Source organism: Odontomachus brunneus, unplaced genomic scaffold (genome assembly GCF_010583005.1).
Source record: "Odontomachus brunneus isolate Ranch 3 - 2012 unplaced genomic scaffold, Obru_v1 Obru_scaffold_039, whole genome shotgun sequence".
NCBI classification, from domain to species: Eukaryota; Metazoa; Arthropoda; class Insecta; order Hymenoptera; family Formicidae; genus Odontomachus; species Odontomachus brunneus.
In genome coordinates this window covers 381,456-400,616 of record NW_022639489.1, presented here as the reverse complement: position 1 = coordinate 400,616, position 19,161 = coordinate 381,456, and the positions used below count along the sequence as shown (strand labels likewise).

Genomic DNA, 19,161 nt, shown 5'->3' with positions numbered 1-19,161 from the left:
TGACAGAAGGAGCGTGTAAAACACGGACAAAAAATACGACTATTTTCAAATGTACAAACCATTTAGATTGTATGTATAATAATTATTACATATAACATTAACACGACCAAAAAACACAAGGAAACAAGATCTCCTGTTATCCCGCCTCTCTCGCGCTTTCTACCTCATTCTCTCGCTCGCTCAGCTCTCTTTCTCTCTCTCTAATATGAATAAAGAAAAGGAAAAAAACAGAAGTCGCTACTGCAAACAGCTACTGATACAAATTTAATTTGAAAACAGATTTCCCAACGTTCATAACGAAATTTTTCTCGATCCTCTTATCGCTATAATCGTTTATATATTTTTATTTTTTCTTTTATACTATTTGCTCTTACTGTCGAAAATTCTGCTTGTTAAAAGGATAACATACTTGTCGTATAGATAAAAGTAAATAAATAATTCGAAAGCAGAGAGATTTCGTAATGGCACCGACAGTGAGCCAAAAGTTTCAAACGGAATAAATTTGTCCGAATTGCAGTGCGCGTGCGCACAAAGAAGTTAACATTAATAATAACACTATTAACACAATATTAACACTCACTCTAATTTTACTCAGCTATGAGCACGGAAGAGACACGCAAGCGAGGTGAACTTACAAATTCAGCAAACATTTAGATATCATTATTGCTCGTCAGACAATTACAGATAAGAGCTTTAAATATTAAACACGCTGGATAAGGTCACGGCTACGGATTTATCATGAAACCAAACAAGGCTCGCGAGATTTATGAGTTGAATTTTCTTTCGACCGCGCGATAAGGAGTTTCGCGGGCAATTAAACAATTCTTAATTATTCGATAAAGATAACGCAAGTAAGTACCTACCTGTTTTCCGCGCGCACCCTTATCTCTCGGAGGAAAATGCACGGTGGGTATTCTTCGCGCCGGACAAGACCCTCTCCATTACGGAAACGATGATTATTCTGCCAACGTTTTCTTCTATTATCATTTCAGCAAACGGAAACTCGTAGGACTACAAGAATAAGGAAAAATAAGCCTATGACAGTCAAGCGCTGAGTTGATGTAAATTAATTACAATTAAATAAAAAGACCTTAAGTGTCTAATAATACGACACACACACACACACACACACACACACACATATATCAAAGCGCGTGGTTCTGACAGATCTATCTTTCCTTACTCTTGATCATAGAGTCTCTAAATTTGGTATTTTAGATTTTCGCGATGTTGTTCATTACTTTACTTGGTTCTCAGGTTTGAACCGCGTCTTTCTTGTATTTGATCCCGACGTTTCGTAAACATTACAGTTTATTTCAGAGAGCAGAGCCACCTGAAACCTAACCAACCTGAAATACAAGGAAGACGCGGTCGAGACTCGGAAAACAAGCGAAATAGAGTTTCTAAATATTGGAATTTTTATTCTTAAAACACTTGGTCTATTCGATATTTCTCTTTTTCGCTTCATTTCAGAAATTAGAGCTAATCCAATAATTATATCTCTCCTCCCTCCGATCGGCGCGAGCATTTTGGATTCTTGCCAAGTGACTCGCTACCGCATTCCATTTATCCGATTTGACCAAAGCCACGCGTGTTGCAAGAAACTCAATACACCCCTCGCCGTCTCCTCGCAACCGAAATTTTTCCGAAACGACTCGATACTTGACTGGCAACTTAACTTCGCCAGGCGCGCAATAAAAACGTGGCTATAAAGGACGACTGACACGCCGATGCAATAACGTATCGTTTTTATCGCAGTGATCTCGACAATTTTTCCTCCCTACGCGACAGACGGCCGCGTTCGATCCGCTGGACAACTCGTACGTGCGAACTTTATCGGCGCGCGATGTCGGGGCGCGCGCGGGCTTTCAAGCGTGAAGACGAAAAGAAACGCCCAGCGTTTCCACATGGCCCTATCGCTTAAGGGCGATTCCGTATACGACGGACATTCAGATCTAAAGTTTTCACGAGTGTTACGGCGAAAGTACCAAAATGCGGCGCGCAGAAGGCGACAGGGCCAAGCGGTCGTATAATTTATGCGATCATAGATGTAATCGCATTTGAATATTCACAACTATGCGCGTCGCCGGGGCTAGTAACTTTATAATTACCAAGTAAATTACCTTTCCGCCGGTCCCCCGCACCGCGTCGAACCACGTACGAGAGTGCGCGCGCTCCGCTCCGTGGAAGGTGAATTTATTGAAAATTAAGTCCGATTTTATCGCGCGGAAAGTTTCCAATTTTCCACGGTTACTTTCGCGTTCTATTTCGACGGCCGGGGAGGAATTTGTGACGAAAGCCGACGGAGTGCTTAATAAACGGTCCTACTTTCCCTCCGCCTAGCTCGCGCGCTATCGCCTCTCTCCTTCATCTTTCTCGTCGCTTCTTTCCTCCCCATATATTCCTCTACACTTACCCCGTCATCTTTGTAAAGACAAACTCGCCGTGAGATTCAATATTATTCGCGCGCATCGTAAATCTCGCGGCTGGTATCTCATTATTTCATATCGGCACGAAACGACACGGGCCGAAAGTTATTCCGCAAAATGTGCGTTTGCAAAGGGAATTTCTTCGAATACAGGACATGTCTCACCTCATGAAATTAAATCTCGATGAGGCGGAATAAATATATATCGTCCAGATATTTCTAGATCTAATATTTTGTAAGTAAAATATTTCTTGTAAGAGCGCATTTCTCCTTTTCCGCAACTGTATCCGTGCGTAACTGTGCGGGGGAGCGCACGTGAACTTGACGCCTCTTTTCCAAAAAAAAGAATTTTGTACGATACAAAATATACATCGCGTGCGTTTGCAAAAAATTGATTCGAATAGCGAGCGTTATCGTTTTACATGTGTGCTTCCGCCGAGCGATTCATCAAACTCTTGGAAGTGAAAAAGTTATCCGCGTTAGCGCCACCTGTCACTCTCAGATACTTGAAAACATTTATTTCTTTCCACGCACCAAACCACCGCGTTCGATTTCGGTTTTCGTATCAATGACTTGCAAAAGTTTCACGCGCGGCCTACGAGCAGAGGCAGGGGTGAGCGTGATGTGTGAAAAGCGCACAGGAGAGAGGAGAGGGAGTGGAACGCGCGGGACACCGGGGGGAGGAGGGGGGTAGAAATGCGCGAGTACACGAAATACAGAGAGTTGCCTAATGCGATACAAACTTCCGATAACTATTGTAATGAAATTATCTGAAAACTGTCCCACCACCGTACGGGGCGTACTAACACGAAACTAATGCGCGGGCGAGCACGCATTATACATTTCACTCGTTAAATCGCGAAATTACTGCATAGGCATCGCGCGAATTCGCATCAGGTTGAAACTTTCACGTTATTAAAAGCAAAATAACGAAACGCCACGCAATTAGCATTTAGATGTGAAATTACAACGTCGACAAGACAGATGCACCGTGAAGGCGAAGATCCGTGTTGAAATAAAACGTATAACACACAGGACGTACACAGGTCGGAAACACCGTCGTCGTTTCCAATAAAAGAGCGGATCCGATTCGATGCGTCATTCGCCGCGATCGTTCGAGTTTTCGCATAAGCGGCCAAGGAGCGAGACCGTCCTTTTAAGTGCGGTTTCTTTACCAAAATGTGTCGATAAAAAACAGAAGTTACGCCGCCGTAATTCTCTTATTCTTTTGAGGGGAAATTTGTGTAAGAAGCAGCAAGAGGGGAAAAGAGAGAGAGAGAGAGAGAGAGAGAGAGAGAGAGAGAGAGAGAGAGAGAGAGAGAGAGAGAGAGAGAGAGAGAGAGAGAGAGAGAGAGAGAGAGAGAGAGAGAGAGAGAGAGAGAGCACGTGAGAGATCAACGGGAGTAGGGAATGAGCTAAGGGAAGGGGAAAGGGCGGGCAGCACGGATTTATCCCAAATTCGACGTGAGCTGAAGCGAAACGAGTCCCTTTTATCGGCGGATATTCTCGTCTCTTTCTCCTGCGAGCTTTACGACGGCTCTCTGCTTCTGCTTTTATCGGCCGCCCTCCGCGTGTCTCCGCGTGTATATCTATCTCAGGGACAGACAGTAAAAAAGGACCGAATTTATTTATAAGCATTACCCTCGGGAGAACGACAAAGTGGAGTCATTTCGCCGACCGAAAACTGTAAAACGGCTCGCTCGACCACGCTCGTATTTCAATTACGCGGATTTGTATGCCGCGTTGTCATTCGAATAAGGAAGCGTTTTAGCTGATGTTGGGTGTCGGAGATTTTTAAACGTACCGGAGTTCTCATAGAGCCGCTGTCAATGAAATTATTCGCGTGAGGGGAATGTTGCCGAAATTAGAAACGTTATAGGATGTTAATGCTTTAAATAAGAGAGATCAACAGTGCTTTGTGCCGATGCGTTATCAACTTTAAACATAACTTAAATAATACTTTAAAGCATAACAATGTGATTCAATATGATTGCAAACATATATTTTACAGAAACATCGCTATTTTTGGTATACATTATCTTTGAAGTAACAAACTAAAGATTCCAGATGTATTTCTTAATAATTTAATTCTTAATAATTATATTGACACATAATTTCGCAGGTTATGGCCATTAAATAACCATTGAATCGATATGGAATCGTGAAATAAACGATTGCATCGGAAATCCAGATAGAGTGCTGAGAGCTCGTTAACGAGACAGATTCAATTCTTTTTCAGATTATTACGTTTCCAATGGTGCAAGCAGAGAGAAAAGAAGACTTAACTAAACTTAGCTCTAAGTGACGCAGTCCACCTTAAATGGATTATGTCGAGGATTTGGTGCAGTTTAAGTCGTGTGCGGGAGGTTCCCACGAGGCGACGACAGCCAGCACCGGGAACCGGCGGCGGGGTAAGCAATATGCCAGTGAAATTCCGTATCAACGTTAAATCCATACGGAAGTACACTCGGTACGTGGCCCGCGTAGAATGCCCGACGTAATTACACAGTCGGGGCTGCATAACGGCACTTAACCGGCCGTTCGTAATTGCCGAGTTATCCTCCCGCGAAAATGGAACAAATCAGAATGAAGCGTACGCGGATGTTAATCAACCGACGATGCGCTGGTAAAATGAATCGCGCGTCGACGGCCCGCGCGCGGATCGATTAAACGGGACGTCCAGGTTCTCCGCAGAAAGTTAAATCACGTTTACTTAATGGTAATCCGCGTCTAAATGCGCTTACGTGTTACGCTACGCCGGGAGTAACCCGCGAAGTGCGCTTCTACTTTAGTATTAGTTCAACGTTAACTCTCCGCTTCGCACGAAATGGAGCAAGATTCACGTGCTATTTCCTTGAGTACCGTGAGTATCAGAAATGACGTGCCGATACGAGACGCGAAAGATTGTAAGGCGGGTCAAGTTATAAATATAATATAATATAAATATAATATACATACCGTAACAAAAGGTGAAGTGAAGCGCGATGGCGGAATGCTTCTTCCACGAGCATTCTTTACACATCTCGACGTGAAGCCAAAGAATTTCGTTCAAAATAAACGCAATGCAAATTCGCTTAACAGTACGTGGTAAAAGTATTAATCGAATCCCACGCACATGAAGAAAATATTATAGTTTCATCTTCGTACACAAATTCTTTTCAATTTACTGCGTTTTTAGTAGTGCAGACTATCAGTAAGGTCTATCTTGTCAAGGAACACAGTGAATTTCGCTAGAATATAGCAAATTTTTCAATAGCACAGCTGAGTTCCTGAAATATAAATATGTGAAATGAAAGGATAGTGAAATTGCTGCAGAATGTCCATCCATTCCTCGATTGCAACACCTACAGTAATCTTTACTATAAAATTCTCTCTGTATACTTGAGTAAGTATTTGTCAAAAGGTATTACGCGTACGAGAAGTAAATCGTCGGAAGAATGGTTTTAACCTTCAGTTCAAAGGCAAGTAGCGTACAAGTTGAAGTTCAACGCGTGGCGCGATTAATTTTGACATCATAAATGCCGGTGGGATTGAACAATGAAATTATGGCGAGGAAATCGAGCGAATGCGACGTAAAACATCTGTTTGATGCTGTTATTTCGTGTCTCAATTACATCGCAACTAACCCATTTCGTGGGGCAATGGCTTGGAATGATTCCCCCCCGACAAAATTGCCGCACGCTATTCTCCTCGGCGAGCTCTCTCGAGGGGCTCGGATGCCTTCTCGTTTCAAACGATGTCGATCCAAATTCTCATTAAATTCACCGTAGATACGTCCAGTTACATCGGGTCGATAGTGGAAATTCTACAACACACTCAATAATTATCTGCAATTGACGCATTTCATTCCGGCAAGCTTGGTGTTATTAGGTTCTAGAAGGAAACATTAAGAAAATTTCTCAATGCGATATATATATATATTTTTCTTTTTTTTGCTGCACCAGTCGAACAATCTAATATGAATTTTTATTTTATACAATCTAATATGAATTTTTATTTTATACAAAGTTAGCGTGGTAATTATTAACGTTGGAGATATCAGTGAAACGTTATTTCACATCATCATATTTGCTGGGCTTACATTTCAAAGTGGAGTAACTTTTGATCCAAGCTCTGAGTCAATGTCGAATTGGTCACTTTTAAATGTAATATATATTAAACTCTAATTTTTTTCAAAATTTTTTCATTATTTCCAAGATATAAGTAATACGCCCATGAAACTTCTTGAACTACTTGAACTACAAGCTACTTGAATGTAACTATGAGTATGCTGATTTAGTTTATATTAACGCGAATGGATAAATGCAAATTTTTATTTTATATACTATTTGCGTACATTTATCTCTCTTTTACTAAAAACGACGCGGTTGCTGCGTCAAGCCTTATCTCTCTCACATATGACGCGACGATAAAAACAAAAAGGCGAGGGCAAGAATTCCCCACAGCTGAAAAAAAAAAAAAAACAGCACAGTTAATTGCCGCACACACTAGGCGACCTGTTGTCGCTTCGTCGACGAACTTTATTGCTGGGATTATCGGCGCACACTTGTCTGGATAATAGACGGCTCTTCTTTTTCTAATCCGTCCGTATATCTTCTAACACGTTGCTTCAATTATAGAAACTAAAGCTGAGCTACGCTACGGGGAACTTTGTTTTAAATTGCACGACAAAAAATTTTATCAGTAAACCCCACAAAGAGAAAGATCATAATTACAGAAATAAACTTTAATATATAAAAGAAATGTTTAACAATTATTTTATTAGCCGAATGCAACATTAAAGTCAACGTATCATATTTTACACATTGTATTGTAATAATAAATTAGCAATATGTGATCAATATACAAAATTTTCAATAACGAGAAAAATCCAAGATTTGATTTCAATGAAAACGGTGATGATGATGATTCATGATGTTGCGCGGCAATTTTTTCCAATTCAGACAAGTCGCTCGCGGATCATTATCAGCAGCTTGGTTCGTCCCACGCGCGTCCCGTTACGTCCTCTGTTTGCTTAGTTTAATCCTTGCAACCCCCACCGGTACTGTATCCTTTACCGATAGTGGGGCGCGAAACTTCCCCTGCAGACAAAAAGAACATCACAGTTAATGGCCACGCACGCTGTTCGATCACTTGTCACTCGCGATCCAATAGCCGGAGCCGACGAATTCCGTCGTCATTGTTCCTTCCAGTCGCGTAGACAGTACGCGCGTGGCAGAGAAATCGAACGCTTGGAAACGGTGGCAGTGAAGAGAAGGTGGAAAGAAAAAAGACCTCACGGGAGTGACCATAGTGCGGTGGAAGTATTAATTGCACGATCTCGCGTTGCAATTCATCCCTCTCCTCCCCCCTTCGCGCGTGTATTGCGTCAAGAAGATCGTCATGATAGTCAGGTATGTGTCACGACACGATCTGAAACTTCGCGTCTTCGTTGAACATATGCCAGCCAATAGTTTGTTGAATGCACCCGACGTGATAACGACATCGATTACGAGCGATAAGGAAACGATAACTGCAATATCTACGCCGCGTGAGAAGGCGCCCTCGGGGGTGGAAAGATACACGAAGATTTGGCGATGTCTGAACCCGTTTCTGCAAAGTGAATCTTGCGCGTCGCGCGAACAGGAAAAACGTCAAATCTCATAACTACGAGTCTCGACGCGGTTTCATTTCCGATCGGCTCATTTCCTGCGATCAGTCGCGACACGCGCGCGCATCTCTCGAGAGCGGGGATTAAACGCGAATTGGAATCGCGAGTGAAACTCGCGGTGTAACAGAATCAGGGTTATGTACCGTAGATTTCAAGATAATACGAGGAGTATTCATATATTTTCTATGCGATGTATATGCACGATGTATTTGCATGCAGATAATGTAAATTATGTAGAATATTGTAAATTATATTAAAATATACAATGGAGAATAATTAAATGATGAAACGTGTTTGTGTTGAATATTGATTATAAATGTGTAATGTTAAAAAAATACACGAAATTTTCATTTTATAATGTGACAGTTTGATAGATTTAATTCCGGAGGTAAAAATGCAATCAGAGAATTCTGTGAATGCTAATTTGCTCGGGAAACAATATATACATGCTCATAAATTTACATTCGAAGTTTGCAGCACAAATATCTAGAATACATCTTGAAAACATCCTGAAGAACATTCTGAAACAAGTGGCTTGAAACAATATCGATCGTTCAAGTCTCTAAGATGTGTCTTTTAGACGTTTTTATGCTGTATGGAAAATGGTTAAATAAATATATAAACTTTTCTTAATTAATTTTCGAGCAAAAGCCATATGTTCTTTGAGCAACGTCCTCACTGTCTACACAGATGACATCTCATATATAGTTTACGTTATCTTTACGTAGAATTATTTTTTACATTATCGTATTACGTAGAATTATTTTTTACGTTATCTTTACATTATAATTTTCATTCAACCCTAAACAGAACGATCGCACGTCCCCGATACTTTTGCATCCACCGAGCATTCTTGAGATATTTGTAACAGCGCGGCTCACGAAATCCGCTTACTGAGGTTTTATCGCAATCTTCTTTCCTCCCACCTCGTACGAAAGAATAGTCACGGTGATATCCGAAACTCCGCTTATTCCGCAGAGCGTGCGCGCACGTTATTATGCGGCTCGTTGTCGTCGTGTCTGCATCCAATTTCATCGCCGACGCGAACGCCAGCGCCGACGTGGATCATCGCGAAGAGTGGGTCGTCAGAGTGCAGGGTGGATCGCAAGTGGCGTCGCTACTGGCTGCGCAGTCTGGTTACAAGCACCATGGCTCGGTAAATCCATTCTATTGATTCGATCCAAGCGAGATATATACTTGCGTGTGTATGTCTCTCTCTCTCCAATCTCATAATATCGTCAAAATTGCAAGACGTATCGCTACCCTCGCGCCGTCCACAATGTCGAACACGGAAGCGTGAAATCGATTATAGCGAAATACAATCGTGACACATTTCCGACGATATGAGTCCCTACTCTCTGAAATTACAATCAGTGTGTTCTTCACTAAAATGCCATATTTATAACTGATGGTTCAGCTATAAGTACTACAGCACTGCAATCAATAAAATCTCATCGAAGGGATCAGTTAATAGCAGCGACTGTGTTCCCGTTATTGATGCAGTTTGCAAACACAGTGTCACCGCATCCCGGCATCCACATGATGACGTCAAGAGTAATGTTTAAAGAGGATAAACTGCTTGATATCTCTGACGTCAATGATACGTCATTGATACATCTTTTGATTCAAACAGAAAGATTTTTACTGAGATTCACTCTATGAGAGAGTACTCGCTATATCAACGAGACGGGAAAATTGACAAGGAAAAGCGACTGTTATGTTCCAAGAGTAAAGAGTAAAGATATATGTTATTCTGCATCGTGCGTCATCGCGTCACTGTTTAACTAACACTTAAATACCCAGATTATCTTGTTCAATGATATTCTGTTACGCGCGTTCTGTAACATATGGCACACATCAGACCGCATTATGATATCAAGATCATTTTTGGGAGAGAAGGTGGAAGACGGGGGCGGAAATACATAGCTTCTATTACTCGCTCAGTTACGAGCACTTTTTCTTTAGTTTCGAATTATTTGTAAAACAATACTCGAGCGATAATTGATCAGTGACTTGTTAACTCGATAATTTGTTACAATTCGTTGCAATTACTTTACGACGTATCATGAGTATATAAAATTTTGACCAAAGTTAACTCAGAATTACTCATGAAATTTATAGATAAAGAAGTAGAACTTTTTTAAAATAAATAAATTTAATTATTTGTTAAAATTTTGTCTTTAAAATTAGTTATAAAAATAGTTTTCTTTTAAGTCAATTAAGAACAAAAGTTGCATCTTGTATCTCTAGATGTTCTCGGATTTTCAAAAAAGTAATTTCCAGATTACCTGAACAACCCGGGTAACGACACTAACTTAAGAAGATAACATATTAAACAAGTTATAAAAAGTTCCATCTGAATATCTCTAAAAGTTCTCAAATTATGAAGGAACATAAAAAGAAACAAACATACATTTAAGTGGAAACCTTCTTTTTCTAAAATCAGTTAAAAACAAATTGTACAGTACAAACATTATAGTAGCAGAAACTATATCAGTCAGCAACATACAACAATTTTTTTTCTGTTTTTTCTTTTAAGATTGTTGGATTATCCTGAAGAAGTCCTTACCGTCTTAAGAAGCATGAAAGTTACGCTACACTACTGACGTAGCTTGAGTAAAGTTGAACTAGAATTGGGCGTCACACAAGTAGCTAACAATAAGTTTATTAAGCAGTTGTTCAACTTTTAATTGCATCCCATTGTCTCTCTCTCTCTCTCTCTCTCTCTCTCTCTCTCTCTTTCTCTCTCTTTCTCCTCCAATTTGGTTTTAAAAGAATTATAGATATCTTTGACAAACTCATTCCTCGACTCGAGGCCGAGTGTTGCGAGCGCGAGGAAACTTAACTGATTCCTTTTAATTTACGATAACGCGATAAAATAAACACGTAATTCTTTATCTTAAAATAGCTTTCACGAACAAACTTTTACAATTTTTCCAGTGCGCGTTTCCTCGGTACAAATAACTTTTCTACTATTAGTAAAAGTGTCGTTAGATAATTCTCTCGCGGAAAAAGCTCTTTGTAACTTTTGTCGTAAGAAACAGAAAGAGAGAAAGAGAGAGAGAGAGATGTTTTTGTATGTCAGATAATTTTGATATCAGTTGCGAAAGGATTAATAAATATTCGTGCAGACATATGTAGAAATACGTATGGATACCAAGGGAGAGTCCCATCCCAGGAGTCGGCGGCATCCCACGAAAGCCATAAAAAGTATCCCAATTTCTGTGAAAAGTTTCCGCCCTGTGGGTCCCATTTAGCTCGCAAATACACGGGAAAAAAGGATGCCCCACGTGCGAGCGAAAGAATTTTCGCCTCGCCCGGCCGAGTCTTTCTGAAGGCATTCGCTCTCTCGTACTCCGCCGCGTTGAATCTAACCGGGGAGCGTAAAAAGGTGTTTTGAAATCTCGGCAGCGTGGATGTACGGAAAGCATTGGATCGAGACACGGCCGCCACATCGTTCTCTCTGACGTGCAGATGATCGCAAAGAGATTATCTCTGTAAGCGAGCCTCACGAGCCATTTGATCGTTCGTTCATTCGTTTCACCCCGTTCCACGTTTCGCGTCCGTCGATGGTAAGGGCCGCGCGCAGCTTTCTCCGGCATCTCGCAGATCTTTCGAGTCCTGTGTACTTTGCAGAACGAGTTTCGCCACGGCTTCGACGCGCTTTACTCCGAGAGAAAAATCTATCGGCGAACACACCGATAGCGTACCTTTTCCCTTTCCTTTGACGAGAACGTCTCGAGCAATCGCCTTACATTCATCCGTAGACACCGAGGATCGCCATCCCATGCGTAATATCGAAGAATCTATCAGACAACATCGATATTCCTCGTGTATTCCCGGTGATATCTCGTTTGTTAACCGTGCGTTCGATGGAACGTATATTTGGTATCGCGCAGCTACAATTTTCGCGTGAGCTCATGATACTATTGATCGCCTCAAGTAGAAAGGGTAACCTCTTCTCAGTCATCCTAACTGGTTAGGAATTTTGGTTGCTGGCTAATTTCTGGTCAATTTAAGCGACGCTTGCTTCGCCGGTAACTAGACAGTAAAGGTAATCAATTTCTAACCAAATTTCTTTTTGCATAAAATTCTGTCAAATCGATTGTTGGATTTTGCGTTGCAAAATATTATATTTTATGAGCTAATATAAAAATAACGTGAATCTCGTGTTTCAGGTGGCAGAGTCTTTTCACGCGCGCATGCAAATTCATTCATTATTGATATAGTTACAGCTTAATTTTTAATTGCCTAATTCCTGGCCAGAAATTGATCAAGAAATATTCGCCAGTATTTTACTGTCCAGCTTTTGTACGGTTACTGTCCTAATCCTAATCAATAAAAGCTGGCCAGTTTCTGACTAGTGACTAGTTTTTCCCGACTATTTTTCTACCTGAGGCAGCAACACGAATGTCCGCGGGCAAATTTACGCTCGGGAGCGAGTATTTATTGTCCATTAACCTGAATCACAATCGCAACTTCTACTCCCGAGTATCCCGACGACATTTTCGTACAAATCTGCACAATAAACCGAGAACGAAATCGCAGTTGTAAGGTACTGCTGTCTAAACCCACAAACGATAGTATCTGCAGTTATCGTGCACTTTACACAACGAGTTTTGCCTCGTCTCGCCTCGCTTCGCCTCGCCGCATGTGCGAGAGCGAAAGCATCGGTGAAAAGAACGATATCGTATCTCTTGTCGCGGCTTTGACGAGAATACTGTGCAATCGATCCTTCCATCTGTCCTACGATACGTCGTTTGGCCCGGAAGCGGCGAATCGATCTCGACTCGAGAGGAAGATGCTTAGGAACGCAAAGTAGCAAATACAATTCTTCAATCATAGAATTTCGTGCTTCTAAAACGCAGATCCCTAGAGGGATAAGAAAAAATTCAATTCGTTCTCTTGAGTTAATAATTAAAACTTTCAAGTAGAGAAAGTAAGGTAAATGGCCTATAAGAGCTATATGAAAGAATTTTTTTATCAGAAAATATTTGATTGGAAAGAACTGATTGGAAAACTGGTTAGAAAGTGCTCAGAAAGAAGTCAGAAAATGATCAGAAACCGACTAGCTTTACTGCTTAATTATCTACAAACAACCTAATAAATTCCCAAACTAGCCAGTTTTTTACCAGTCATATACTAGAATAGCCAGGATTCAGTAATCTGAACCCCTAGCCGATCACTAATTAGAAACTGATCACTTTTCTACCGGGTTAATTTCCGGAGGATAACAATGTTTTCTTTAAACATTAAAATTGATATTTTATTATCACATACATTCACGTCAAGTTCCTACCGAGATGACCATTATAAACGATCGATCGCTGTCCACGTCATGTTGCTATGCGCGATATATTGCTCGTCGCATTTATTACGATATGAGCCACCAATCAACGCTAATCTACTACCTATCGCGATATTTTCAATTACACGCTCGACATAAAATCACTGCAAAATCACAGATTTGTCACATCGTCATTATATTTTGGCGACCGACGCGAAACCTCGCGTTACCGTGCCGCAGTCAGTCGCTTCTTGAACAAGTCCCGCATGGCATAATTACGTAAACGTAGCGTGGCGGCTTTTTCAAGCTCGCGCCGCAACTCTCCTCTTCAAGTGCGACACTTTCAGCCGAGGAACTGGAAGCTACACGCGAGTAGAACCATGAGAGCGAGCGTGCCGCAGCTGCAACTGCTCTGCCAAGCAACGCGGTCTACCGCAATCCACAAGCGGAGGCAGTGCGTGAGGCTACCTTTACGCTGTCTGTAAATGCATACATCTGCTGGCTCCGACGTATAATTATTTCATATAATTAAGCTCAGTCGAGGCGACCGCCAAGAATACGCGACGTAACCGCGACGTTGACAGGCCGGATGGAAAAGTGGCAATGGGCAGGCTGCCACAAAAAGCGAAATGTGAATTTAATTGCGCGCGCGCCAAGTCGACGGAATAATGGGCCTTTACGGCCTTGAGCGATTTACGGGGCGTTTCGTGCGATTATAACCACGCTGCCGTACATCGTTGAACAATCGACTGCATTAATTCGCACGAACGCGCGCACGTTCCGAGTGAACTTACAGTTCGCGCAACGGTGCTAACTCGTTCATTGTATCCACGCAGGGCGACACCGTTGTAACCTACATTCTACGATACAATGGGGAACGACGACCGAGTCCAGTACAGATAAACCGAACATACCACTGCTGTTTATTCCCACTCAAGTTCCCGTTCTCGTTTAGCGCGTCTTGCGCACCAGATGTTATTCTTGCTCTTTGCTGCGCGCTGCACTTTATTTTATCGCGGATATTGAGTCGTCGAATTTCGCATTTTGCATACGTTCCCTCCTATTTTGCGCCCTAGTATATCCGAAAGAAATATATCTCGCTGACGAAAAGTTGAGGACGATGTAAATAGATTTTGCTCAAGTAATTTCTATATCCATATTCATGACTGATATTGTGAACACCTGCCGATGTTTTATTCATAAAACCTATAACAACTGAGTATTCTCGATGCGCCGATGCTTTGAAGAAACACTCCTTTGCAATCTATTCCACATATATTCTCTCGTCTACAAAGCGCTGGCTCGTATTATCACAATATTGTCGCGAGACTCTGGGGAACGTGAAAATTGTAAAAGTAGTACAAAATTTACAGAATACGTAAGTGCGCAACAGTTGCGTTTCCTGCAGAATTTGTTTTTTAATTCCATGAATATATTATATAACGCGCAAACCGTGGAATTTATTCAATTCCAAGAAAATTTCATGACACAAACTGTGTGGTCATCGCGTAATAATAATTTAAAAAACTCTATGAGGCGCAAATATATTTAAATAAGAAGAATATCATGGTTCGTAAAAATTTTCCGTAACGATGGTGCAGATGACTTCTCTGGCGCGCTGAATGAACGGTATTAATGATGCACGTTCATAAATTATCGGAGTCGATACGGTAGTTTGCTGATTCAGGGTTTGGCAATAATTGAAATAAATGACACGGCAGCCTGCTGAACGTTATAATGAACTCTGCGTTATATCGGTTGACAGATGTCACAGCGATTTACTGTCCCAAGCTCGCCTTCGTTCGCTTCCTCCCCATCGACCCCAAAAAGATTTCATCTTAAGGTGGATCCGTGAGAGCAGCCGCGCTGATATTCCGGCCTCGACTGAATCGTTATGCGGGAAAAATCGCCAGAGTTAATAAATATTAATAGATCGCGCCCCCCGTACAATTCACCGCGATCTGATTTTAACATAATTTATGCAGCGCATTACAGTTTGTATAATTTGGGTGCGCAAATATTATATATCTCATCTCTATAGAGATCTATTTGATAGTAATTATCTAATAATGCCCTAATAATGTTTTAATAATGTTTTTTGTGCGTTTGTTTTCTTCTTAATCTTTTTTTTATATTATTAAATATTGTTAACTTTTTTTCTAAAAACTTTGAGTTATACTCAAAGTAAATATCCCAATTAATGGTCTTGTCGCATTTAATGACAAGTGCATTCGTTTTCTTTTTTTTTAATAAATCAGCTAATATAGGTTCATATTTATTTTAAACATGTGTCTAAATTTTATATATTATCACTCTAAATTTTATATATTATCAGTTATAAAAAGTGTAACAGTTACTCGCTAACATCTTACAAGTTGACAGTTAATATTACATATCTACTTGTTACATTTGTGCAGTTATTCTGTAATTTCAAACATTTCATTGAAACAGCATCAAAGTCGAGAAGAAATTAAAGAATATTTTATAAACAGAAAAAGTAATAAGATGTGTAATTTTCGTAGTTAATTAATATACATTACTATTGGGGGTACTAGCTTATTTATTTGTCCAAATGTTCGAAATTTCCAACAAGATCAATTTTGTGCGCATACGTGTACTTAGCTTAACACTATTACATTATTAATTTATTAATAATATTTAGTACATTATTAATTTATTAATTTATTTTCACGATGAGATTACTTGATCACTAATTGGAACATTCACACATTATTAACATATTTGTAATATGCACATACAATTTCCACCTGTAATATCATCAGGCTTCCATTTGTTGCAAGATTTCTACATAAACAGTTTTGCCGGTATTGTTGCTGGGTGTTCAGTGGTTTGTTTTGGACATAAGTTTGCTATCTATAATCAGTATAGCGTTAATCGACTCAACAGTCGAGGAAGATCGATTGTATGAAACTAGTTGGAGCTCTTTGATCAAATTCACATGATGCTGGTTATAACGTTGATCTCAATTAAAACTTTAACTTCGACATCGACTTCGGAACGATGAAGTTTCAAAGATCGAACGCATTAATGCAATTTCTCCCTGCTTATATACACTCGCTATAGTTTGATTGTTACAAAGATTTCCAAGTTTCATCCTTTCTTCGCCCCTTTAAGTTTCTTAACTTCGTTCTTTTAATAATATCACGTACATAAATGCACGCATACACATCACACAAATAAATTTAATATATTAACTCCTTACGTTGGGATTTATTTGGCAAACTCACAACGTCTAAAGTTCATATTTTACACAGTTTTGCAAAATATCTACAGATTTTCCGTTATTACAAATTAAAAAGATCAAATCAAACTAATAATTAACAACGTGCACATTTGACTCACGAAAACATCTGTAAGACGTTACACCAATGCAAGGGGGTAATTATACATTTCATTCATAATCAAATAATCAAAGAACAGAATCGAACCAATCGCTGCAGATCTATCATATTTTGCAATAGCATAAATAACCCAGAATAGACTCGAATTAAAAAAAAATTAGGAAAAATATATAATTTAAGTTAGTTTCTTTCACAAACATTAAATTGCGAAAATATTTACAACATTGCGGTTCGCATTGTTTGTGTGTGCGTAACTAAGTTTACGGTATCATTGTCAGTTTAGATGTTTACCGCTACATATCACTGCAGCTATATAAGCGCTTGCCTAAAGTGTGAGTTCTGCCAGTTTGGGAACCTGCACGTGAACTTGCACGCAGAGCAGCGGGAACTTCTACCCTCTGCTGAATTCAATGCATGTAATTGAATTTGCAGTCCGCAAGTGCCAGACATCGCGTAATCCCGAATAACACGTATACCGGTGTGTCATGGGCCATACACGATACATGCAACTATCGTGCAAAAAATTATCCGTTCAAGTATATCATGATGCGAAATTCGTCAGCTCCTATCTCGACATAATTCATAAAACAAAAGTATTTTACAGGATAACTTGGGTTCTTGTAAATTTACGCAGCGTTACGCGATGTTTTCTTTAAATGTATTGCTTACATTACCTTTATATTTGATCGATACGATACTTTTGAAAAACGCGAAACCTAATTAATAACTATTACTATTACGTAAATATATATTAATATATTTAAAAGCGACATAAAGATAGTGTAATCATGTAATAATGTAATATTAATGCATTATCGTGTTGCATAATATTAATCGTGGACATAAATATGAAGCAAATTACTTATGTGGAATAAAGAGAAATAACAAAGTGTAAGAACTGCGCAAAAATTCATAACATGCAAGGCACTCAGCTACAAAGAAAAATGGCAAAAGTAATTATTTTATACGGGAACATTTGTAATATCTTGTAGAGGAACGATGCAAAAGTCCAAATTTACCGACTGGATATATGAGAATTTAGCGTATTTGTCGTCGCCGCAAAATAGATATATTTTTAACAAGTCAACAATCTCAATATTTGCGTTTCTTTTGATCGAATATGCCACTGCTCCCAACATTTAACCGGCAAACAAATATGTCGCAAATATCTGTCAAATATTACTAGAGCTCGTGTATGTTTCTTTAAGCAGGAAAGTAATAAATTTCGTTTCAACTTCGCAAAAATATGCAAATACGAAAAATATGCATTAATAAAATACGCTAAATATGAAAAGCGAAGGGAATATCGTTCTTACCGCGAGAGGATAAGAAACTGCTAATCAAACCTTTTTTTTTCATACGAAAGTATATCAAACATTTGATTTACATATATGCAGGACTATAGGGAAAGAGAGGGAGGGAGGGAGGGAGGGAGAGAGAGAGAGAGGGAGGAAAGAAATTATTTGTAATCCAGGTCAAAAAACGAGATTTCTTGTGTATGTATACTTGTAGCGCTTATTTGCTACGGAAACTTGATACATTCATGTACTATCTTCCATCTAAGCGATACATATATATGTGACGTAGTATGTAATCATATCTACGATACACGCATCAGTATTCACACGTGTGACTTGCACAAGACGAAGTGTGTACTACAAGCGCAATATCTTCTGCTCTATATTTATGCACGTAGGCTTTTACGATTACATCATGCAATCACTGTTCCTTGATTATAATGATCTCATTTAATCAAAGCTAACTCATCGGGGTATCTTTGACGTTTCTTTTCAATCATTCCGTAAATATCGAATTACTCCGCGACAGTATTATGTAGTCTGCGCTTGCTCCAACATTTCAATATCTAACTAACGCAATAACATATTGATAACAACATACATGGAATGACCTAACACAAATTAATTCCTCTAGTTATTCTAAACGTACTGAGGTGAAATTATCGAAAAATAAAAAATAAAAATCTCGAGATATTTTATTCAAATACTTTTTAGTTTCTCTAAAGTACCTTTGCGTTAGAAATAAACTTAGAAATAAAATTGGAAATACAGTATTTGTGAAACAGGATTATGTCATCATCTTCTTCTTCCTTTCCTGGAACTATGCAACTTTTGTTTGACAATTTTTTTTTACATTTTTTTTTACATTTTTTGGTCTTGTTTTTTTGAGATATTTGAGATATGTAATTAAAATGGGACATCCTGTATTTATATCAATTATAGATTATAGAATCGGTTGTGCAGTAGAACGCGAAATTGAGGTGGACTCGATGTACAAAACCGCAAAGCGTTGACTTCTTTCGTATACATCGAAACTTTACTTATTAAAATATACAATCTGGATTTTTCACAAGTTGTTTCTACGTGAGCAAAGTACCTGAGATACGATATTCAAGATAATCTTTAAAACATTTGGG

The 19,161-nt window shown here is 39.5% G+C and overlaps 2 protein-coding genes across 4 annotated transcripts in view; one reads left to right on the top strand and one right to left on the bottom strand.

Moving 5' to 3' along the window:
- Positions 1–973: 973 nt before the first annotated feature.
- The window catches only part of LOC116844114 (heterogeneous nuclear ribonucleoprotein 27C), a 124,759-nt gene continuing 106,571 nt past the window's right edge, over positions 974–19,161 (bottom strand). Inside the window, exon 8 of one of the 2 annotated variants that reach the window (XM_032815259.1) lies at positions 974–1,011. In XM_032815259.1, the coding sequence (XP_032671150.1) occupies positions 989–1,011 (23 nt within the window). In that variant the 3' untranslated portion in view covers positions 974–988. Of the gene's footprint in view, positions 1,012–7,171; positions 7,510–19,161 lie in introns of those variants that run through there. The other variant, XM_032815256.1, reaches the window with a different exon arrangement.
- The window catches only part of LOC116844112 (neuroendocrine convertase 1-like), a 40,760-nt gene continuing 26,293 nt past the window's right edge, over positions 4,695–19,161 (top strand). Inside the window, exons 1-2 of one of the 2 annotated variants that reach the window (XM_032815248.1) lie at positions 7,679–7,821; positions 9,057–9,234. In XM_032815248.1, coding sequence (XP_032671139.1) covers positions 7,811–7,821; positions 9,057–9,234 — 189 coding nt within the window. In that variant the 5' untranslated portion in view covers positions 7,679–7,810. Of the gene's footprint in view, positions 4,840–7,678; positions 7,822–9,056; positions 9,235–19,161 lie in introns of those variants that run through there. The other variant, XM_032815249.1, reaches the window with a different exon arrangement.